Source organism: Chelonia mydas, chromosome 2 (genome assembly GCF_015237465.2).
Source record: "Chelonia mydas isolate rCheMyd1 chromosome 2, rCheMyd1.pri.v2, whole genome shotgun sequence".
Taxonomy (NCBI): Eukaryota; Metazoa; Chordata; order Testudines; family Cheloniidae; genus Chelonia; species Chelonia mydas.
Genome location: NC_057850.1, coordinates 113817973 through 113843159, shown reverse-complemented (window position 1 = coordinate 113843159; position 25187 = coordinate 113817973). Strand labels below are relative to the sequence as shown.

At 43.3% G+C, this 25187-nt stretch overlaps 1 protein-coding gene across 4 annotated transcripts in view; it reads left to right on the top strand.

Annotated features, from left to right (window-relative positions):
- Window positions 1-362: 362 nt before the first annotated feature.
- The window catches only part of LOC102945966 (desmoplakin), a 51127-nt gene continuing 26302 nt past the window's right edge, over window positions 363-25187 (top strand). For 3 of the 4 annotated variants that reach the window (XM_027826666.3, XM_043540141.1, XM_007064244.4), the window contains exons 1-8: window positions 363-2155; window positions 13744-13846; window positions 15950-16098; window positions 17036-17210; window positions 20957-21085; window positions 22840-22890; window positions 23756-23917; window positions 24925-25029. In XM_027826666.3, coding sequence (XP_027682467.2) covers window positions 1959-2155; window positions 13744-13846; window positions 15950-16098; window positions 17036-17210; window positions 20957-21085; window positions 22840-22890; window positions 23756-23917; window positions 24925-25029 — 1071 coding nt within the window. In that variant the 5' untranslated portion in view covers window positions 363-1958. Of the gene's footprint in view, window positions 2156-2305; window positions 2326-13743; window positions 13847-15949; window positions 16099-17035; window positions 17211-20956; window positions 21086-22839; window positions 22891-23755; window positions 23918-24924; window positions 25030-25187 lie in introns of those variants that run through there. The other variant, XM_043540140.1, reaches the window with a different exon arrangement.

Here is a 25187-nt window from a genome sequence, read left to right as displayed (position 1 = left end):
CAACCCTAGAATCCAGCTGTTAATTAAAACAACAACGCATAGATTCTCGAGCACAAGAGGGCAGCCACCAATGAAAACTAGCAATGGGTGAGTCAGCCCAGTTAGACCCCTGGTTCCTGATAAAGATACCCCTGCTCCCCAATACAAGAGTCAGACACCCTCTTCCCGCTGTGCACCACACAAGAGATTTTCTCACACACACACGCTCCAGCTCCCCATACAAGAGAGAGACACACAGAGTCTGCAAATTACTCAACTCAGACGTTTCCTTTGCTGACACAGGAAATGCAGCGCTACTTCAGCAATGCATTTGATTTGGACGGCAGGAACCTTTTCCACATAAACAGAGAAATGTTCCCAGAATCACGACTTTATTGACAGTGGTGATGAGATGGTGATTTACTTTGATTTACTAATACACAATGCAAACCCTTCTGGGGGCATGCATGGTGGTCCAAATTAATCCCTGCTATGGCTCTATTAATGCAGATTCTTTTGTCTCTTTGTGTCTGCATTGGTTCTGCCATTCACAACAGACTGTACCTGTTAGGCACTGGTGCCAGCTTTGGGTGCAGCGCAGCTCTCTACTACCTTAGTAGAAGCTCCAGGAAAATTACCCTCCGGTAGGAGCAGTACTTGTGCAGTCTGGCCTTCCCTCTATGGCTGCCTAGTTCTGCCCCTGCTGGCTTAGAAGGGGGTGTGACCACACCTCAGCCTTACTTCCCCGGATTGCCCGACGGGAAGCTACCAGGCCTCAGTCCCTCCGAGCAGGAAAGTTTGCAGCGATAGTAGTGCCTAACCCGTGAGCGCACGCGAGGGGAGGCTCCCTGCACGCTGCGCACGGTGGGTGGGGGTGAGCGCGTAGGTTATACACACCCGAGAACCCCGCTGCTGACCCTGGGGACGAGCAATGTGGAGCGGACAACAGAGAGAAACCATCCAAAGAAATGCAAATAGCTAGCCGTGGCTCCCAGCTGTTAATAGAAACAGCCACACACTTGCACAAGGCGGCAACTCGGTGGGAGGGGGATCTGCAATGAGCCGGTCATTCGGACGCACCGCTGCGCAGCTGGGAACAGGGCGCTCCGCTTCCCCCGCGTGGAGACACTCCCATGCGCTGCCTCTGATCGTCTCCCTGCCTCCCGGTGGTTGGGTGGAGCTGGGGCCCCTGTAAAGGAAGAGCCCAGCCGAGCTCGTGTGTGTGTGTGTTGGCCAGGGGCCCCGCGCGCTGAGAGCAAGCGACTGGGCTGGGCTGGGGGCGGGAGTCAGATGCCGTGTGAACCTGAGCCAGACACAGGAGGCGAGGACAGGACCGGACCGGATGGGGGAGGGAGGGGTGGGAGCGGCGGTGGCTCCACGCCCAGGCTTGTTATTGTTTAAAAAAGCACCCAAAAGGTGTGGCTGCGCCTGTCCTGCGCCAGCTGGGAGGGACTAGACCTCACCATCACCACCTCCTCCTCCACCACCACCACCACCTGCAGCAGCCCGGCTTTCCTGCCACTGCTGCTCCTACCTGGGCACCTTGGAGACAGACACCTGCGCCCCTACCACGCTCTGCTTAGTTTTATACCCGGCCGGTGCCATTTCTCCTGCTCCCCTCGCTACTCTGCTTGGCAGGCCCCTCTTCTTCCCCTCCCGCTGAGGACAGCCGATCCGCTCCCCCCGCTTTGCACACCCGTGCCTTTGCAAACCCCCCCCCCCCCATTCTGTAAGTCTGTCCCTCTCCTCTGAACTCACACCAGTCCCCCGCCTACCCTTCCTGGGCAGACGCTCCAGCTAGGGGCGCTGGCATTTCCCCCTTCTCCTCCCCACCTGTCGGTCCCGCCCCCACCCCCGCGTCCCTTTTCGTCCTGGTGCTTGCAGCCCCGATCCCTGGGAGCCGGCCTGGCCCTGAATGACTCGGCCCTGATCGCTTTGTCCGCCCCGGTGCGTTCGCTGAGCCCCTGCCCGCCGCCGAGATGAGCATGAACGGCGAGTCCCACCCGCGGCTCAGCACCATGTCCCGGATGGTCGGAGCCGAATCCGGCCCGGATATGCACTACGAGATGAACTCCCATGTGGTCGGTGGCGGCGGCGGCGGCAGCAGCCATGCTGCCCACAAAATGTACACCATCCAGAAAAACTACGTACAGGAGTTCAGCTCGGAGGGATACGGGTAGGTGCAGCCGAGGGGCGGCCGTGTGTCCCCCGACGGGATCGCGGGCGAAAAAGGAAAAGAAACCTTGCTAGGCAGAGCGGGGGGTGTTGCGGCTCAGTCCCAGAAGAGATCAGGCGCTGCAAATGAGTGGAGAATCTGCAGACATACCTCCTCCTGTTCCCCTTCAGGTACTCTTGATGCACACTGGTGTAGGGGACGAGTTATTCCACCCAAACGCCTTTCTAACGCGAGTGAGCCTTGAAGTTTGTAACTTACTGCTACTTTTGCATGCTGGTTTTCTGCAGGCGATTCATTTCGCCTCAGTAGTTTGTTTGTTTGTTTGTTTGTTTGGTACACTTGGGCAGGGAGAAAGGAGAATACTCCCTGCACGAAGAGGGAGTTATTTATAAGTTACTTATTCCATGTGCCGAACAAGGTCTGTGTCCTGGACGTTTATCTGTTAAAATATGAAACCGTTACCTTGCCAGTGCTCTTTGATTTCCCTTCCTGTGAAATACAAGAACATTTATGGTTGTTATCCTCTCTGGCTCTGCAGGCTTTCTTTTTACTCTCCCCTGGAGTGGAGATCTGGGCCTCTTCAGAAGCTGTTAGATAAAGCTCTTTAAAAAAAGGAGTACGTGTGGCACCTTAGAGACTAACCAATTTATTTGAGCATGAGCTTTCGTGAGCTACAGCTCACAGTATGCATTCGATGAAGTGAGCTGTAGCTCACGAAAGTTATGCTCAAATAAATTGGTTAGTCTCTAAGGTGCCACAAGTACTCCTTTTCTTTTTGCGGATACAGACTACCATGGCTGTTTACTCTGAAACCTGTCATAAAGCTCTTTGCAACTCATCTATGCCCATGGTATTTTATTGCCTGTGGGCGAAGCAAAATTAACCATAACACAAAGAGAAGGTTCAGCAGCCTCTAGCCATCTCAAAATGGAATGAAAATAAAAAGAAAGACATTGAAAGACTGTGCAAACACTATAAGAGGGAAAAAGAAAAGGAGGACTTGTGGCACCTTAGAGACTAACAAATTTGAGCATAAGCTTTCGTGAGTTAGTCTCTAAGGTGCCACAAGTACTCCTTTTCTTTTTGCGGATACAGACTGACACGGCTGCTACTCTGAAACCTATAATAGGGAAGTGAATTTTGTTGTGGGTTGTTGCTATTCAGTACCCTGGAAAGGATCAAGCTGCCTTATTGTCTTTGTTGCTGTTTGGATGCATTGCTTTAAAAAAAAATATCGAAGGATACCAAATGCTATTTATTCTGTTTTCTGTAACAAAGCCCGGCTTGAAGTTGTGGGGTTCTAACTCTGAGTTCGTATCCAGAGCAGGGACGTGGCAGGGTTGACAGCTTGTGTAGAAGTTTCCACTTTCGGCCGTATAAAGACTCCTGTAATGGCGTCGGTGTTGCTTATTAACGGGAAACATCAATCACTGTTGCTCTTAGCATTCCGTCAGGTGCTTTTAAATAGTTAGGAAAAGCAAATACAAGTGGATTGTCTAGGTGGACAAAAAGAGAACTAGTTTGGAGTTCAGCTTTACTTTTCAAAATCTGGGTCCACTTTTTGTGAGTGTGTGCAGCTTGTAATACAGGACACTTTTTTTTTTTTGAAAACTGCATGTTGTGTAATTCAGAACCTTTTATCTCCTTTCCCCCAGCTGTCAAATTCTTTGAAGAAAATCTTTTAAAAATAATTAGTTGGCCTTAGGGTTGATGGAGGCAGTCCAATAGCAGAATATTTTCATAAACATTTCTGGTTTATTGTAACTGCTGTGAACCAGGTTTGAAGTCAACTCAGAGATTAGTACTATTTACAGCTTATTGGATTGGAGTTTGCTACTGTTTTCTAAGTAAGCTAATTTTTGTGAGTCCTTTGAGAGCAAGCAAAGAATAATTTTAATTATTACTTGGATCACTTTTCTGCTTCATAGAGGGGCTCTCTCTGCAGGACTTAGGTACTAGTTAGAGCCACTACAATATTGGATAGTGAAAGCAGGAAAATCCCCCTAGTGTAAATGCAATTATACCAGTATAAAAGTGCCATATACCTGTACAGTCTGTTCTGGTTTGTTGAAGTGAAATAAACTATGGTGGTACAAAGCACATTATACTGATATAGTGCTGTGTGCATATTAGGGCTTTTACGGTCATAACTATGAAAGTGAAAAATTACAGCTCTTACTGACAACGTCATGCCAGTAAAACTTTTTATATGTAGACCAGACCATAAATTGTGAAATCGCTTTTTATTAATTCTTGCATTTGTTTCTAATCTCTGCCAGCCATTACAATCTAAGGCCATGACTCTGTAATGGATTTCATCAGATTAGACCCCTGTACTCCCAAGAAGGATTTCTCTACATAGTTCAGTTTGTGAGACTTGGTCCTAGTTGTCAAATTCTGATTTACTGAAGACTTCGAGAAACTGTGGGCTAGAACTTGGCCCTACCAAATACTAGTAGTCTGGTCAAGGTGTATATAGAAAAGAGCTTTTCAGTTAATCGTTTTGGTTCGTGATTCACATGGCTGAAAAGTAGCATATATATTTTACTTCAATCATACATTGATATTGCCTGCATGAAAGATAAACCATCTAAATCAAATCCTGCTCTCAATTATACTTTGGTAAATCTGGAGTACCTCGATTAAAGTTATTGACTTCAGCTGAGTTCTTTGGCTATACGATGGTGCAACCCTGACTTACAGTAGAATTTGACCCTGTGATTTTTTTGATGGCACATTGTCTCATTTCTTCCCGGGAATACGTGAAAGGAACTAGACGAGTATAAACAAACTGTATTGAATCAAGAACCTCCATAAAATACATTTTGAAGTAAGGCTGCCCAAGCCACCACTTGCAACTCTGCTTAGGTACTTACAATCCTTTATTAGTGGGCCACACAACAGCAAACATTACATGTTTGTTTATTGTGAATTAGATGCCCAATCTTCTGGTTCTTAGTTTAGTTTATTTCTGATAAGGTGCCCTCACGTCATAATTAAAGATAATTAATTGTTATTACAAACCAATATATTATTATTACACATATTGTAATAATATAAATTATAATACCTATTCATGTTTGAACTCTAAATTGCTGTATAACTGTAATAATACGATGTTTTACCAGTGGTGGGTAGCATCACTCAGTTGTGGAATCCTTTGATGGAGATCTCCTATACTTTAACTCCGAGATACACAGGCTGTGTTACATTCTTAAGGCTTTATTCTGCCATCAAGAGCTCACCCACAAATCCAATTAATAACATTTAATATAAGCTATAAATGTAAATTAATGGAAGAATACACTCCTCCTCTACTCTAGTCTGTCCTTTATGGGTTTTACCCCAGTGTAACTACATTGGCTTCATTGGAATTATTCCTAAATTTCTGCTGTTTTGAACCAGAATAATTGACAGATATGACAGGTTTCAGAGTAACAGCCGTGTTAGTCTGTATTCGCAAAAAGAAAAGGAGGACTTGTGGCACCTTAGAGGCTAACCAATTTATTTGAGCATAAGCTTTCGTGAGCTACAGCATCCGATGAAGTGAGGTGTAGCTCACGAAAGCTTATGCTCAAATAAATTGGTTAGTCTCCTTTTCTTTTTGGCAGATATGAGGTCCCTTTAATTTATTTTTGTTTAACACTCATTTTAATTAAGCTTTTCTTTATTTTTTTTTAATAGTGGTATAACATTTCAATCTGGACTTGATTGAGAGTGCTGTTGTTAAAGGTCTTGCATCAACATTCTTTCATTTCTTCTTGACAGCCTATCCTTTGTTTTCATCTTTTTACTGACAAGGCCAAATCTTGCAAGGAGTTCAGACTAAAAATCCTGTTGACTCCATTGGGAGATCTCCCCATGGAACCCTAGTCCCTTAGATTTGGTCCCATTTTCATAAGATTTCGTGTCAAAACTTCATGTGAATGCAGGGGCGCTGGAACAATTTGTACAGTGGGGGTGCTGAGAGCCATTGAACCAAACTGTAAACCCTGTATATAATGGAAACCACTTCTAACCAGGGGGTGCGGCAGCACCCCTATTTCCAGCACCTTTGTGTGAATGAGAAATTAATGTTATAAACAGAGAGATGAAATGCATTTGTCCAAAATGTTTGAAACTTTTCTCTTCAGAACATTGAACATCTTTACCCCAGTCTGAGGAATAATTCTTTGCAAAGGTTGATGTTTCTAAAATCAGTTAGGTGTTTAGCTGGGATGTGTCCAAAAGATATAAGGACATTTTTATTACTGTATAACTAGAAAATAATTAGCACCTGATCCTGCAGCTGTGCTGTTTGCAGAGCTCCCATTGAAATTGAGAGTTCTGCCTGTAGCAGGTCTGCAGGATCGGGGCCATAATCTATTCAATCAATCTTATAAATGGCATTCAGGCTGGCAGTTTGTATGCCAGATTTCAGTGGAGATGTTAAACCTCCAAAACTGGGATTTTTTTTAAAATGCAAAAGCTACTGTACCTTAATCTTAAAATCAGTAGGGTTACATTTGGGGCCTGATCCTGCTGCTTTGGGGACTACACCCCTCCCCCTCTTATTTGCATTGAGTAACATCTTACTCACAGAGCAGTGTTAGGCACTCCCTACCCTTAGGGCTGAGTATGCTGTCTCTGCTGTTTTCCCAGCTTCTGCTGGCCTGGGAACTCGGGATGAGCTTGAGTCCTGAATGTAGATACTGTTTGACAATGCTTCTCACCAGTTGCCAGTTCATCGGGCAATTGACTGTCTAACCCTTTGCTATCTAGGGATAAAATCCAATATACTATGAAGGGAAAAAAAGACAGTGTCAAATTCTGCAATTTCACTTGTCATTTCTAAGATCAGATAAAAGTTCACTGTATAGCTAATTATCAAGCACATAATACTTGGCTACAAATCCAAATTCACTTAAATACATGAGCTATTTTGAAAGTACTGTAGCTCACACGCCCAGCAAGTTGCAAGGGAGTGAGAAATCCACATACCAGACCTGAAGTAACTTGTAGGGTCTGGCAGAATAACAAACGGTACACTGGGAAGAAAAGTCTGGAGTTTCCTTTGTTCCTGCCTATTGAGCATTGCTGTGGTTTACAGGGCATTTGCTATACAAGGTGCCACAAGTACTCCTTTTCTTTTTACGAATACAGACTAACACGGCTGTTACTCTGAAAACTGATAAGATTGCTACCCCTTCACAGTCTCAAGCTGTGAGTGAGGCGGGCCATTGCTGTGACCAATAAAAAGATCAGAGGATTGTGTTCTTTGCTTTCTATCAATTTGCCAAGTGCACATCAAACTAACAAAGCTAACTACTGTCTGTAGGTCAACAAAAGAAAACCCACAGCAAGAAATGGGGTGGGCAATTGGGAATTGTTTGGGAAATAAGGAAGAAAAACAGGTTGTCACTTTCATAACTCGCTCTTTACAGGAGAGTGGGTGAGACCACTTCCTTACAAGCTGTCTTCCTAGAAAAGAAGCCTTTTTCAAGTGATGTATTTAGTGTAGCTGTAGCTCTGTCGGTCTCTCTTTCAAGTGGGCCTTCTGCTAGAAGAAGTATATTTCCTGGGTCTGCACACTAAGCTACAGCCTTTGGGCCCAATTCCATGCTCCTTGAGATTTAAGAGTGGGAAAGACAGAGTTATGTGGGTAAATGTTAGTGAAGCATATTCTACTTAGCAGATAAATAGTGTGTTTAAGAAGATGTTGTTGTTTCTAAGGCTTAATCCTGTATGTTTTAACAGTGAAGAAACTCCCACTGAAGTCAGTGGGAGTTTTGCATACGTAAGGTCTGCAACTTGGGTGAAATCCTGGGTCCATTGAAGTCGGTGGGAATTTTTCCATTGACTTCACTGGAGCCAGGATTTCACCCAAGTCTGTCTTTCTATTACAGGATTAAGAGCTTTATCCAGCAAGGTACTGAGCCTCCTGAGCTATGCTCCCTCAGCTTCTCTTGAGTGGAGGATGCTCACCATCTCTCAGAATTGTTCAGCACCTCACAAGATGAGTCTGTTTGGTGAGGCTTCAATATGCAAAATTAGCATTTGTAACAAAAGTGATATATCGAAAACTCAGCTAAAATATTCCTGATTTTTCATGCATTCGCCTTGGGAAACAAACCTTGTTTTATGGTATTTTAATTTTTGGTTACGTCTATTTGAATATTGTGACTAGATATGTAGCTACTTTTTTATATGCTCCTCTTCAAAATATCTCTCATGTAAAATTTATAACATGCAGGTTACAGCTTTTGTTGGTATTTGATTGGAGTGCTTTTGTGTCCAAGTTCAGGAACATCTGTGACTAGCAGGCAGCAAATATAAAGCTGTTTAGCAGTTGTTTAAACAATGGTGTATACATCACTTGCTCTTGGAATTTAGAATCCAGTTCAGGTTTTTATTAACCGCTACTGAGTGAGCCTATCAAATAATACCTTGATGAATCTGTTGCTTGTTCAGACAAGTTTGAGAGAGTGGGGGAAAAAAAACATGATTTTTTTTTCTCAAGTGTTGGCTTGTTGCAAATAGCAATTGCTTGAGTCTTTGAACCTCAGCATAAAGATCATTTTAAAAACTTGTTTTAATTGTGAAAACAGGAAAAATTGTTTCTCTGGGGGGCCAACCATTTAACGCCTTCTTTAGGTGTCGTTGGCCCTTTGATGTGTAACCTTTTACACACAGGTTTGGCCTTTTTGCATCCCGTCTGTGCTGCTCACCCCTTGGGTTCTGTACTGAGAACAGCTCAGCTGCACTTGAGGATCAGGGCTTAAGTGTTTACAAAGGAGAAATCACTTCTTTTCAAAACATATAATGTAAGAAATCTTTAGACTATTTAAATGTTTCTAATAACACTAACAATGAGCAACACTGGGCGCTAGAGAAGAGGCTCAGAACTGTAAGCGAGTTCTTGCTTAGTGCAGCTCTGTTGCTGACTCCTTGTGTGGCCTTGGGAAAGTGTCTCTGTCTCATTTAAAAAGTAATGTTTTCTTGTTTTCCTCCCCTGGGAGTTGTGAGGATTGTTGCTAGTTAACAGGCATATATAGGATTGGGTGTGGGATGTCCTGTATGTGCACAATTGAAAACATGGTTTAAAATCTAAGGATAATTAGTTAGGACCAGATTGAGACCCACCCTTCTGTAGGTGTGGGGAGCTGCTCATGAAATCTCCTGCTCCTGAACAAAGCAAGGATCACAACAGCAATCCCTGAGGAGCTGCGGCCTTGCTCGCTCACGGAGAACCAAGGACTAATGTAGTAGTGATGATCCTAATGAATGGAGCAAAGTGCATGCCTTCAAAGCACAAGGAGAACTTGGAGGGATTCTGCCTCATTCCCTTCTGGTGCTCCTCCTGGAATGGTACTTGCTAGACTTCTTGCAAAATACACAACCCTGCCCTATGTTTTAAAAGCTGCATCTCTGCCCCCAAATCAAATTGTTTTGCTATACACAATACTTTTACATGAAAGCGCAAAATGCTCCTTTGCTGCTTTAGGATATTTTAATAACATGCCTTTGGAAGTCATGAATTCGCATCAGAATAAATATTCTTGTTTAAGGCTTTGAGATGTAATTAAAAATATGGATTTATAAATCATTCTAGACCTAAGGCCTGATTCGCCATTGCTAGACTTGTTCTTATGCCAGTGTAATTCCATGGGTTTCCATTCACTTAAACAATGTAAAACTAGAATAATGGAATGGTGAATCAGGTCCCAAATGCATATTTAGTAAAAGTCAGTGCACTCTTGTTTTGGAAGTCCAGACAAAAGACCTCATCTCTGATTTTTCCCTCTATCTAAATAGACAGGTTATTTGATTTTGACACTGTGAATCACAGGGTCATCTAGACTAAGTGAAAGAATGACTCCATATGTGATAGGGACCATCTTCGTACTGTGTGTGTGTACAATGTCTCGTGCAACGGGACCTTGATCCCTAACTGGGGACTCTGTGTGCTATCTCAGTACAAAATAACAACAACAATCCTTTATTTTCATATCTGGAAGTCTGTTTCATCTCAAACAGTCTCTGAAGATGTGTGTGTCAAAATGATGCTTCTGTAGCAGCTCACTTGGTTTGAATCACATCAGGGTTAACTAGATCCTACATCCTTGTGAGGAACATAAATGGAGTTTCAGAGTAGCAGCCGTGTTCGTCTGTATCCGCAAAAAGAAAAGGAGGACTTGTGGTACCTTGGAGACTAACAAATTTATTTGAGCATAAGCTTTCGTGAGCTACAGCTCACTTCATTAGATGCATCGGATAAATGGAGTTGTGTGCGGAGTGTATTGGTCATTTGGATGAGCCTTTAAAAATCAAGGTTCTGTCTTCCATGCATGAATATTAAAGATGCCATATCACATTTTACGAGAAGTGGGATTTTGCCCTGATTTCTCTGGCCCAAGCTTCTCTTCCCAGCTGTTCATCCACTTGTCTGTTGCCTCCATCACAAGATTGGCTATATGATTGCTAGGCAGCATGATTGGGATTTTCGAAGGAATGCAGCCTTGTCCTAACTGTTCCTATTGAAGTCAAGAGGAGTTTTACCATTGACTTCAACAGGAATAAACTTCTCTAACTTAAGTAGGAGCAAAGAGTTAGGTCATGGCTGATGGTTTTTTGAAAATGCTACCCTGTATTGCTTATAAAGTACTTTACAGTTCTAGAGAGTGAAAAATATTATAGTGTATTAATGTAAGAGATTGCAACATGTTGGTGAAAAATCATAGTGATATTTAATCCTTGATATCATAAGAGGTGGTATACATTTCAACAACTGGTTAGATTTGCTTGCTGCACTGTTGTAGAGTTTCTGTGTCAATCAAAGTGGGTTTAGGCATTATATTAGCTAATATTTCTAACAAGTTCTCAATTGAAAGTTCACTTCCATATTCTTTTAGTTTTAAAACAGGAGGGACATTTTGAATGTGAGTGGATGTTTGTGCAGAAAAATCCTCTTCAAAGGCCAGCTCCTTGGCTAGTGTAAATCGGCATAGCTCCATTAACTTCTTGGAGCTACCCTGTCTTACACCAGCTGGGGCTGTGGCACCAAATAGCTACACCTGCCTGGCGATTCTATGCAGAACTATTTTTGTTGCACTTCACCAAAGCAACGTTTTTATTTCTGGAGTTAGCCCTTCTAAATTTTTAAAGTGAAACTGATGCTGAAGTACAGAAGCTCGTGGTTATACCTTTACTTTCAGATACAGGGATCTTTTTCTCTAGTCAGTGCATGCCACAGTTAATGCACACATATGTGTAGACTTCCTGGATTTATACGTGTTCTTCAGTCTTTTAAATGGTTGTAGTAGGTTAGTTTATTTGGAAAGGATTTTCTTCATCATCTTTGGAGATAATTAGACTGACATAATGGACCATTTGGAATTTTCATACATTCTTTGTGCCTTACCTCAGTTGGTATGAATCCACAGAGCTCCACTGAAGTCAAAGAAGCTATGCTCCTTAGCCCCAGCTGAAGATCTGGTCCTTACATAAAACTCCTGTGAATGTAAGGCATTTTACTTTCAGAGAGGGCACCTAAAAATCAGTAGGCAAAAATACTGTTCTTATACGCTAGTTTAAAAAAAACAAAAAAACAAAACTTGAAAAATGTAGGCCACTTACCAAGAATCCTCCCTTTTTATGTTTTGTCTTTTGAGTGCAAATAATTGCAGGTGCAATTGTTGTAATGTAGATTTTAGGGGGAGACAGGTACTTGGATATCCAAAGACATCAGCTGAGCCCACAAAGAATTATGGCTGTAGAAAAGGAGCTTGGGTTAAAATCGAGTCCATGTTGTTTGGCTTTTCTTCAGTCTGGTTTCAAATACCCAGGAGTGCATATGGCCCAGCTCCTGTGCTGCTGCCGAGCAGTGCATGCTGTAGCGTGGAAAGTTAGCTTTATGTCACCTTTGTGCTTCTCCAGTCTTGGGTTGTTTGTACTCCAGTTCTGGTCTCCTGGAATAACCTAAAGCAGCTTAGGCGCTGCTCTGAATTGTGCTGGCTGCCATTGGCTGTTCCAGCAGCTGCTTATTGCTGGGGCACAGAGAAGCCCCAGTCGTACCTCTCTGCCCCAACCACCCCTCCTTGGCTAGCTGCAGGGAGGTAGGTGCAATAGGAGCTGTTACAGCAGCTCTTCACCACTTAAGGATTTTCCTACACCAGAGTGATCCTCGTGTGTCCAACTACAGCAAAGGGTTTAGTGCCTTTTTGTGCTGGTGGCACAAAGCAGGGGAGAATCCAGGCCTGTATCCTTAGAGTTAGTATCTTAAGGCCCAGTTCTGAAAACCTGTTGTTATAGGGCCTAATCCAAAGTCCACTGAAGTCAATGGAAAGATTCCTGTTGACTTCAGAGGATGATCTCGCTCATTGGATGTCAGTGGAATTACTTGGGATGAAGATTTGGGTCTTTAGCAATTTGCAATGGGAAAATTCTATATACAGTGAGCATGGTACACAGAGAGCTGGGTTAGTACAGGAAGCATATACGTTTCTTACCGTCTCCTGGCAGTCGTTTATTTCTTTTTCAGTGGCAGGATATGTTGGAAATATAAACCTAGGAACAGTCTGAGTTTGCCTGGGAGCTGTGATTCCATCTGCAAGGGGTGGTTCCCAGTTTGAAGCACCTCACCCATGTTCAACCAGCACTGCTTCGCTTTGGTGGCTGAATCGAAGGATAGGCAAATACTGGCAAAACAAACCTGTACACGGGCACTATCTGGTCATGTGATCTATAGGTGAATGGCAATATACAGTAGATCATATGCAAATAATCACCCGAAAAGGAATTCCACTCCGACCCATCTACTTAACTTGGGCACTCATATTTACCACCTCAGATAAATCTAGTAGCAGGTTTTTGCTTAGAGCCCTGAATTTTTTTTATTACTATTATTATTTGGTAGAACAAGTGCTCATACAGTTCCCTTACTGTAATGCCTTTAAGACATTGTCGTAGCTTCAAATATTACCTCTGATACAAGGATACTTGATGCACCTCGCCTCATGATTACGTTAAATTCAATAATACTTCACACAGGCAGTTGTGACACACATCTTCCCAGCTCTAATAGATGCTGTTCCATAGGAGAGTGTAGAAGGCCCGATCCTGCATTCCTTGTGCACTCCAAAGTTCAGGATCAGGCTCATAATGTATACAGATTTATGTGCTACTATTTGGTATAGACTTTGAAGAATTTAAGGAATTTGTTACTCTTGTATGATGGGTATGTTCCCCTGCTACGGTCACAGATCTGTGCTAGAATAAGAACTTTCTCCTTTACCAGGTGCCAGCTCCTCCCTTCTGCTTGGTCCTACCTTGAAGTTGTCATCAAGCCTGTGCTTCTAGAATTACAGCCTGTTCCCACGGAGATTGTTATGATGTTGCAGAGTCAGCATTCTAACTTCACTGCAGGATAAAATAGGAGGGGCAGGTGCAGCATATTGATCTCTGGGAAGCCTGACTAAATTTATTATTTCATTTCACTGTCCTTAATTGTTGGGAATATGAATTTCTTACTTCCTTTGAAAAATGTATTTAAATTAAAGCCTAATTCGTACTTCAAATTTCATTCTCCTATTCCTCTTTTTCCCTCCCAGTCAAAATGGTACCGGTACAATGTCAAGACGTCAGAACACCATTCAGGATCTTTTGCAGAATTGTGCGGATTGCCTGATGCGTGCTGAACTTATAGTGCAGCCTGTGAGTCCCCTTTATTTTGCTTATCCTAAATGAATATTAACGCTGTAGGTAATGGTACTTCAGAACTTTCACCCAATTAACTTTGCTTCAAAGTTGAAATCCCACTTTCCCTCTTCTCACTGATCCTTTCAGATGTTCTGCAAAGGAAAGCTTGCCTTTCGTCTATTGTCCTGAAATACTATGTATCCTTTTCAGATCTCATTCTTGAAACATGTACCTTTCACTTCCGATTGACTTTTCATTAGAGCTGATTAGAAAAAAAAATTAATTCCAAGATTTTCTGACTAAGAAAAAGGAACACACTTTCTGTGAAAATTGCCATGGAACATTAATCACACCAGCTTTAATTTTCAATGTTAGACTGAGACCACTGTCAGGGCAAACCATCCCCCTAAATGGCGTGGCCACTTATATGCTCCCCCAAACTTTGCTGTATTTGTTCAGCAAAGTGTTCTGAGCTGCAGTTGCCCTGAAATTGAACCAGCCCTGTGCAAAACTGCTGTATCTTGACTGGTAAGGAAGGGTATGAAACTAGGCTGAGGTCCCCTTAGCTGTCTCTTCTTAAACGTATCCATTCCAGTTCTGCTCTCCCCCAGTGTAAATGCAGAGTTGGTCAGTGATGTGCAGTGCAGTTATTCTGGATTTACACTGGAGTAACTGGGTTCGGTCCTGCCAGGTGTTGAGCACCCTGAACTCTGATTGAAATCAAAGGGAATTCAGGATGCTGAGCAGATGATGAGATTGAGGTCACGGAGATCTGAATTAAACCCACAATCTCTGCAGAGGATGTAATTAAATTTACATTTTAGGGCCCGCTGGGGGCACTAATCTCTTCCAGGAATGAACTCTCTGGTTCAGAGTTTTGTTTCCTTTTCTGAGTCGTTGCACGTGTGTCCATGCTTTTGAAAATGTCAGTGCCAAAGCAAATACTGTCTCTTTCACCTAATATTATTTCAGTGGAGTTAAAACAAAGAAGTGCTTCATTCTGGCTCTGTGCCACTTGTTGCACTGTTTAATTTTTATTCTTTTGGGGCCAAAGAGTGTGAAGTCCATCAGAATTTTGCCTGCCTAAAGGTGGAGGGGAAAAAATGCATGTTCAATTGTGACTGGTCCCATGTAGGTGCACAAGTAGGGAGACAGGTCAGGGATCCTTTACCCCTTGTGCAGCAGCTGTCCTCATTCTGGTTTGTGCCTCTGAGGTAGCAATTAGTGTCAGCCTCCACAAGTTGGTAGGAAGGGATGTGAGAGGGGCTGGCCATGGCCTATCCTTGCTCTATCCCAAGTTAATAGCAGTGGCCCCATGCAGGGTGAGTGCATTCTGTGATTCTCAGAAGGTATTTCGCTTGAATCAGGACAATGTCTAGCAATTCCCACTGGGGCACAGCACTTACTTATTACTCCCTTGAAAGTGCAAAGCATCCCTCCATAAGGTCATTGGGATTTGATTCCTGGGGTGAAATATTGGCTCCATTTAGGTAAATCGGAGTTTTGCCATTGACTTCCATGAGGCTAGGATTTCATCTCTGGTGTTTATAAAGACCATATGCATTCAAGTCTTTGCAGTGAAATTGTCAATGGACTTAGGCACAGTTCTTAACAACAACGTGGGAAATGTGACCATTGTGGACAAGTATGGAGACATTTTTCATTTTGAGGGTTAGTATGGTGGTCCTAATGCTGGATTCAAGGAAACCCAAGCTATGTGTACGAAGGAGCCTATCATTATTTTTTGGAAGGATTTGATTTGTATCTACAGTGCTGACATTTTGGTATAGTGGGAAATAAAACAAAAGCAGAGACATTAATTATTATTTAAAAGTATAATCACAGAAGAGGAGATTCAGAAGGAATTCCGAAAGAGTCACATTTCAGATCATAATGTTCATTACTATTAATTTCTTATTTATTGATTGTTGACAGAACTGAAAGCAAAAAGTTTATCAGCTGTCTCCGAGTGCAGTGTGTCATACCTTTTAAATGTAATTGCTCCTGATAACAGATCAAAGCATTGTCTCTCTTTAAATAAATTACTGAGCTGGAATTTGTACAATTTGTACTGAGCTGGAATTTGTACAATGATTTTTTTTCTTCTGTTTCTTTTAGGAATTGAAATATGGGGATGGCATTCAAATAAGCAGGAACAGAGAACTGGAAGAATGTTTTGCGCAGACTAATGAAAATATGGATATCCTCGATGGACTGATCAGAGAGATGAGGCAAATGGGCCAGCCCTGTGATTTGTATCAGAAAAGGTACTGCCATTGGTGAATTACAATAGCTCCCATCACATTGTGAATAAACAGCCTTCTCATTATGCCTTCAGAGCTTTAAAAACCCGACTAGCAATGGGACAAATGATTGTGATCTTAGTTACACAAAAGTATAAATCTGGAGTAACTCCACTGAAGTTGGTGAAATTACCCTGCTTTTATGCTGTAACTGAGATCAGAATCTGGTCCAGCATGCTGTCCTTATAGTATGGAATCTTTGGCACATGAAAGCACGTACCATTTTATTCCTCTTCGTATGTAAATTGTGTCATACCTTGAGCATATAAAGCTGGGGGAAAACCAAGCCACCTAAGTTGTCAGAAAAGATAGCTTTCATGAGATTTGTGTGCTGTGTACACAGGCATTTCTGCAGCAGAGGCCAGCAGAAATAATTACTTACTGCAGTATATGGACACCACTGGGGTTTTTTTAGTGTGGAGCTTTAGCAAACTGGATTTAGCTCTGTCTGTTTGACCTACAGTAATGATCCTTCATTTGAGGATTGCAAGGATTTCCTTCTGAACCTGTCGTCCTCACTCCCCATTCAGTCAGAGGAACGAGTAAGGAGTGATATCAGGGACTGACTGTCCTTCTCACCAGACACAAATTTGCTGCCTCTGAAATGCTCACAGTTCCTGCTGCCAGAAAAGCAAGAGATCAAAAGATGGAACTAAACTCCAGTTCCCTTCATGCTAGTGGAGGGCAATACCACTCAATGGGCCTGGTAGCATTATACTTCTTATGATATATGTCTCAGTTGCTATTCTGAGATTTTTGTCAAGTTTCTGTTCCTCAATCGGATCATTTGGGGGGATTTTCTTGCACACTTACTGGTTCAGTAGGAGATGGGAATTGCTTTATTTACATCTCTTCTGGTTATTTTCCTGGTTCATGCTAACTATTTCCTTTCCCTTTTCAGGCTTCTTCAGCTTCAAGAGCAAATGCGTGCCCTTTATAAAGCCATCAGTGGTCCTCGTGTCCGGAGGGCCAGCTCTAAGGGTGGTGGCTGCTATTCCTCTCAGAGCGGCTCAGGCTGGGATGAGTACACCAAACGCATCACCAGTGAATGTTTGGGCTGGATGAGGCAGCAGAAGGTAAATCTATCCTAAGCACAAATAGGGTAGTCAAAAATGGTGTTGCGTTGAACCTCACTTCCCACTCAGTGGTGTTGTGGAAACCATCAAAACATTTTAAAAACTGCTTGTGAGACAATGTTGCGTTGTCTCGTCTTTCTTTCTTTCTTTTAATTGCAGTTCATTATATATATGTATTTTCATTGAAATAAAGACTAGGATCCAGAACCCTACGTAACAGGGAGAAAAGGTGGCTCCCAGATGGTATAACCATTTATTTATTTCAGATTAGTGCTCAGCATTTGCACTCTGCCTGCCTGCCTTTTTGCCTTCACATATACCTCAATGCCTCTGATTTGTACTGTATTTACCCACTGTCCAGTTAAGACCATCTGCCATGGTTTTATCCTTTTGGCCAGTATGCTGTAGCTAGTACCCCACTCCTGTATCTACATCCCAGCTAGAGTAGGAAAGTAGCATTGCTAGTTAGAGGACTAAGTTTTCAAAAATGATTCCCTAAATAGCAACATTTCAGATGTGACAAATGTTCAAAATGTACCCCGGCTGCATGTGCAATATTCACATTTGTCTGTATAACCAGGTAGCTGTGTACACAAGTTGCTAAAAACACCTGTTATAACCCCGTAGTCTGGTTCTGTGCTGATGAGGTGGTTACCCTATTTTTATGACTTGATATATCCCTTTGAGTGCACCCATTATCTGGATGGTGGGAGGTGTGGGAGAAAATGGCTGCAATTGGAATTTGCACCAATCCAGCCTTGAAATTTGGATTTCTATCTCTTTCTTATCCAAAACCAAGAACTATTTAATCTGCTTTTATGATAATACTTACGGCTACGGCCCCCTCTTCCTAGCTTCTGTTTACAGTGTTTGCCAGGTGGCTTTTTTGCAAACCACATGAGGAAAGATAAGCTTTTTGCACACACCCTTCAATCCTTCACACCTGTGTGAATACCAGTCACTCCCAGTGCTGTGGGTTCTGTAATAGCTCTAGTACACAGACAGAGGCATGTTGTAGGGGTGGGTGGGGAAGTGGAGATGCACTAGCATTGTGCCTGCAGAGGCCAGGAGTAGGTATGATTCCTCCAGACATGCTGTGGGAGGAGCACACTCACTGCTAGCCCTTGTTACAGTTTAGGAAATGGTGTAGCTTGCACGGGGGGACTTCCAGCTTCAAGCCAGTGTGAAGACCAGAGCTCACCCACCAGCCATCGTACTTAACATGGGACACCCCATTCAGACAGGCTTACCTGTATACAGGGAGCACAGGCTTTCTGGCTGCATCCTGCATAGAAGCTGTAGAGGAAGAAGAGGGTTCACTCCCCATGCCAATTCCCTTAGCTTACCCAGGCTGGGGCGGTCATCATTTGGCCCCTTAGCACTTTTTTTTGTTTGACAGTTCACATTAGTTTTGAACTCTTCTCTGCTCCCTGTACTGCACAATACATACTGTATTTCACTCCCCTGGAGTCTAGGATCTATTATGCGGAGCCCAGCTACAGGACCAAGGTAATGTTTCCCCTAGTAATATGATGCATGGGAAATCATTCACAGCAGCTGCTGCTTTCTGCCTGTGCTTTATTTTTCTTTCATGGTGGTTTGTTGGTAGGAGAATCAGATGCTAAATATCCCAACTGACTTTCCATGGTGAACAGAGGGGCAGTGAGCTGGAATTCAGCCACCCCTTATTTACACACAGGCAATCACATACGGTTGCTGCTGCTTCAAACACTTTGGCCTTTAGCTGAAATGAAAAGGGTCAAAGTCCTGTGTAACTTCTAGATGGCCGACTGTAGGAAATGGCTTCCTTTGTTGGAATCTTTCCAGCTCTGCCTAACCATGGGTGTGGCTCAGGATAACAGGTACTGTAATAGTAATTGTAGTGCAACGCTGAGTCATAGCGATTTGGTTCCAGACTAATAATTTACCTGATATGATCTCCGCCCAAGAGCGATATGGGTATGTATTTGTATGCACAGACACTACGTATATACATATCAATATCTCTCTCAGACTGAGATAATATCTGGTAATTATCAGCATGGAACCAAATCTCTATATATAATATAGAAGAAGCCAAATATCAAAAAAAGTGATTTGGCTGTGTTTTTACAGTTGGAAGCATAAAGATTTTGATCCTCCTTGTAATGGATTTAATGGACTTTGGTATTTAAAAATATTAAAACAAGGAATTGTGATCCTTGCTGTCAGCTTTTGTCTGGGTTCAACGTTTTTCAAAGAACGTTTCTAGAGATTTTCCCTCAACATTGCAAGCTTCCCAAATAGAAATGTTACCAATTGGTAAGGCCCCACCAAATTCACGGCCATGAAAAATGCGTCACGGACCGTGAAATCTGGTCTCCTCCCATGAAATCTGGGTCTTTTGTGTGCTTTTACCCGACACTATGCAGATATTGTGAGGAGACCAGCATTTCTCAAATTGGGGGTCCTGACCCAAAATGGAATTGCAGTGGGGGGTTGCGAGGTTATTTGAGGGGGGTCACGCTATTGCCACCCTTACTTCTGCCCTGCCTTCAAAGGTGGGCAAATGGAGAGTGGCTCGGAAGGCAGCTCCCCACCAGCAGCAGCGCAGAAGTCAGGGTGGCAATACCATACCATGCCATCTTTACTTCTGCGCTGCTGCTGGCCGCAGCTCTGCCTTCAGAGCTGGGCTCCCAGCCACCGCTCTCCAGCTGCCCAGCTCCGAAGGCAGCGCTGCCAGCAGCAGCAGCGCAGAAGTAAGGGTAGGAGTACTGCAACCTCGGCTACAAGAACCTTGTGATCCCCCCTTCCCCCCCCAACTCCTTTTTGGGTCAGGACCCCTAGAATTACACAGTGAAATTTCAGATTTAAATAGCTGAAATAATGAAATTTACGATTTTTAAAATCCTATGTCTGTGAAATTGACCAAAATGGACTGTGAATTTGGTAGGGCCCTACCAATAAGCCACTCTGTCTTGAATGGTCCCTTACCATATGTGCTAACTACTTATGCTAAACAATGGTTCCGCTTCACATTTCGCTGTGAGGCTAGGAGTATCTTTCCCAGACCTGAAGAAGAGCTGTGTGTGGCTGGAAAACTTGTGTGTCTCACCAACAGAAGTTGGCCCAATAAAAGACATAGCTCACCCACCTTCTCTCTCTCATATCCTGGGACCAATACAGCTACAACTGCATATACTGTATCAATAGGCCAGACGGACAATGTGTTCCAGAGCCATTCCCATCTAAAAAATATAATCCAGATTCCGCTCTTAGATATACCTGTGCTGCCCCCTATTGAAGTCTGTAAGTTACTGTAATTTATTTTGATGGAAATGTGATGTGTAACTGAGAGTAGAATTTGGCTCCGTGTGCTTTTACGAGCTACCTGAATCTCATAGAGTCACAGGGCCAGATTCTGTTTCCAGAAACATCAGAGCAGCTCCTGTGATGTCAGTTAAGTTACACTGGGAAACATAAAGGAACGGTTTAGCTCAGACCCACTAGAGATGAAAATATACCTTATCTAGTCCAGTTTTAAGTGATTCAAGTGATGGTTCCTCAACCACTATGTTAGAAGCCTGTTACACCATCTCACTTTTTTAAGAAACTTTTAAACTCCTATTCTGAGCTTCCTTTTGCTCAATTGTATACCTTACCTGCTAGAGTGAGATTTCTCTGTGTGTGTGTTTCACTGGTGCTTTGTTTTGGGTAATATGTGCCTTATTGCAAATGACGAGACGTGCTTTCCCTTTTTTCTTTAGGCTGAAATGGAGTTAGTGAAATGGGGTTTTGATGCAGCAGCTATTGAGCAACAAATTAATGACCACAGGAGATTTCACAATGCCATTGGGGACTATCGCTGGCATCTGGACAAACTGAAAACAGATCTGGTAATAGACTTTCTCCACCCTTCTAAGTTCATATCCACAGGTTGCTAAAATTACTGCAGCAGTGAGGATAGCCAGGTGTCTTCTGTTCAAAAGGCCTGGCTCTCAAGATTGCAGCAGCTTTAGGCCCGGATGCTTGTAATCCCCCCTGCCCTTTTTGCTGTTCCCTTCTTTTTCCAATATCTCCATGAAGATAATGATATTGAGCAATGATGTGGAATTGCATAATTTTGTACAAACCTTAACAAATGAATCCTTACAACACTTCAGGAGGGTAGGTCAGCGTTGTTGTTCCCATTTTATAGCTAGGGGAGTCTGATACACAGAGATTAAGGGCTAGATTGTGCCCTGTAAGTACAGCCATGAGCAAGGGGTGCTGTGAAGACAGCTCCACCCCAGGAGCAGACCAGGCAGGTATTTTGTTGACCTCTCTGAGGCACAACACCTTCCCTGTTCCCCTTTGGTTCTAGGGTGGGGACTGGGGCAGGCCTTTAAAAGGTGGAGCTTACATCCGCCTGATACTTGGCCAGCAAGTGGGAGGAATGGGGGAGCCAAAGCTCCACCCTTCTTTATTCCTTTCCCATGCACTTGGTCACATGGGAGCTCAAGGGCTGTGTGCTACAGACCTGGAGCCAAGACCTAAGTGTGTCTTTCTCGGCCAAGCAGAATGGGGTCAGGGGGGGAGGGTTTGGGGGGAGCATACTCCTTTTTACTCCCCTGCTTGGACAAGTAAGAAGGGGCACAATCTAGCCCTATGTGATTTACCTGACGTTCTGCAAGGAGTCAGCGGCGGACCTGAGATTAAAAACAAGAACTTGCAGCTCCATGCTCCAAACCACGAGATGGTGCTGTCTCTGGGTATATGTCTACAGTGCACACTCCTTACAGCGGCGTGTGGAGTACATACACTGCGCTCTTCCCTAGCATGACTATAAATTGCAGCGTTGATGGTGAAGCGCTGCTTAGGTGAAGAAAGACACACCTGAACCCTTGGGTATATACCCTACACAGCTCTCTATACGCCCAAGCAATGCCTCGCCCATCTACACTGCTATGTTTAACAATGTAGGGTCCCACTGCCTCCTTGCTAGTAGAGCCTTTGCCTGTCGCTGGATGCTGCCTAGCCTTTCCCCGCTACCTCCCCACTGCCAGAGCCGTTCACTGATGTGTGTAGCTACACGCTGCAGTGTGGATGCAACTTGCTTTTCATTGCAGCGTGTATCTAGACAGACCCTACACGCTGCTGCCAGGGGTGTGCTGTGTGCGCATAGCATTGTAGAAATTGTAAGGCTATCCACTAGTTCTAAAAATGTGTCCGTTCCATGTAATTGCATGGGACACCCACTTTCAGGAGCAGCTCTGTGTATTACAGAGACGATGTGCGTACCAAACAGCACTGGGGAGATTGCTCATCCAAAGCATGGTCAGACTGTCCTGGTGCTGCCCAAGGGGTGCTGGAGCTCTGCACCATCCCCTGCGGAAAGCTTTGCCAAAGTGTGCAGTCTGGGGCTTAGTTAATTGGGTCATAAGAGCACGATTTTTTAGTTCCTGTAACGGAAATACAAGCAGACAACTGAGCCTATCTGACATCAGTTCATGAGACAGTGTGTGAGTTCATTCAGCCCTAATATTGATCTGTTTTAGGATTGTCTGTGGCACCCATCACTATAGTAAGCATCCTAGAGTAGGCACAGATCTCTCATCTCTAGGTTTGTCTGTAGGCAAAGCACACTAAATAATTATTATCTTTGTTTCAGCGTGAGAAGGCTGCAGTTCATCAGCTAGAAGAAGAATATGAAACCCTGCTGGTAAGCACATTTGTTTACCTCTGCCATGTTTGGAATGCTTGCTCTGTTTGATTATTTTATCCTTATTGTATCAAATGTAAGCAATTAGTCTCCTGTGTAGAGGCCCAGCCCACGGCTTGTGCACCTTGCCAGTCCCACTTCAGCCCAGTCTGCAGAGGGGTGAATTTCATCTTCACTGAAGGTTGGATTTTAAAACATAGATGCTGACAGTGTCTTAATTTGCACTTTTGTATCATACTCTTTCATGCATCTTGTTGACCTGAGTTCCACTTCTAGGGGACTGTTCTGCTGTTGGCATATGAACGTAACTCCCACTAGTAGTAATGGGACTTAGCGGGGGGAGCAGCAAAAAAGGACCCCTTCATTTTTAGTCTCTCTCTCTTTATATATATATTTTGGTAACTTTCTTGCCTGTGCAATTCAATCCCTACTATTTGCTGCAGTGGTACCTGAAGTTCACTACTCTCTGGTCTACAGCAGTTTTATCCCTTGCTGGGCTCTGCTAATGGTTGTACCAGTAACAATCGCACATTGTGTTTCTCCTTAGATCAGTGGGACTTCCTTGAACTATTTCCTTCTTTTGGAAGTAAATAGATGCACCTCTTTAACAACCCAAACCCGCTCAACAAAACATATACAAATACTGAGTCAGGCTGTTATATTTATGCTTGAACCGAATGTTTGCAGAGGCTGATGACTTCTGGATCCCACTACTTAATAAATCCAGACACTTTGTCTATTTGTCTATTTCAGCAGTTGTCTTGCAATAATTTTTTTGTATTAATTGTAAAAGAAGATGCATTTTGTGATTCTGATTTTTTTTTAACCTTTTGGTTTTATTGTTTCTTGTTGTTTTTCCTTGTAGAGATCCTCCTTTGAGAGAATGGATCAACTGCGTCAGTTTCAGAACCTCATCCAAGCCACTAGCAGAGAGATCATGTGGATCAATGACTGTGAGGAAGAGGAGCTTCTGTATGACTGGAGTGACAGGAACACAGATATTGCCAGGAAGCAGGAGGCCTTTTCTGTAAGTTAGTGCCAAAAAAACCCCTCCCTGTGGACTTTTCATAATAAATCCTGATGACGGGGCACTGCACTGCTTAGGAGACTGGTACTGTGTCTGAATTCCTTCACTTTCCAGGTTGCTAGTTTGTATCTATCCCAGTTGGGTAGTTACTGTGTGGTGGGTATTTAAATCAGGATTGGATGTCTTTTTAAAAGAGAGGCTGTAGCTAAACTAGAAGTCATGGGCTTGCTGCAGGAACAGCTGGTAGATATTCTATACACTGTGCTAAGCAGGAGGTCGGACTAGATAGCCATAATGGTCTTTTCTGGCTTTAAAATCTGTGACTCTCTGGTGCCCTCTGTGATATGGCTTGGTGACCTCAGGCCAGTTCCTTATGGACTGATAGCCACATCTAAAAACCCCATTATTTCCATTAACACTTCTGTTGGCAAACTGTGCAGAGACCAACGATCGCACGGACGTAGAGAAGAAACTACTGTCTCACCTCTATTAATTGTCTCTCGACACACAAGGAGTGTTGGGAGAGAGAGCTTGCATTGTCACTGCCTGTGTCCTTCACTGTCTAGCTGTCTAAATGCAGCATCTTTCCCAAGCACTACATTCATTTAAAGAAGAAAACAAAATTTACAGTTCTAAGCAGATACTTTTAGTCATGTTACGTTAGATTTTTGCAAGGTGCTGCAAGTTTTTTCCTTTGATCACTGCACGTAGACTGTAAGAGCTAGAGGGTGGCTTTGTTGCCCTGCAAAGGGAGCAGTACAGAGCTCGATAGCCCCAGGAGTAGCATTGGAGAGGTTGTTCTTTTAACAGTTTTTTTTTTTATGGACTATATTAATGTATCACTTTGAATACATTACATATAATTATTTAATTTTTATACGCTAGTAGTTTTCTGCAGTACTTTTTCAGCCTTTAACATTTTTGGGAAACTCTTATTAAACAAGATAATGACGTGATAGTTAATTTGCCTTTGAAGTGTTGTTTAATGCTGTGCTTTGTATTCACAGAAACGCATGAGCCAGTTGGAGCTTAAAGAAAAAGAGCTCAACAAACTTAAGCAAGAAAGTGACCAACTAGTGCTCAATCAGCACCCTGCTTCTGACAAAATTGAGGTAGGTTAGGCTGTCTGGGATTAAACCCGATCCCATAGCTCTTCTCTGAGTGAAACTCCCAGTGAAGTGGAAGGTCTGTAAATTAAATTCCATATTTGTATGGCAGCTCAAGGAGACCCGTTTGTTGGCAAAACTGATTATTTTCCTAAAGGAAGGAA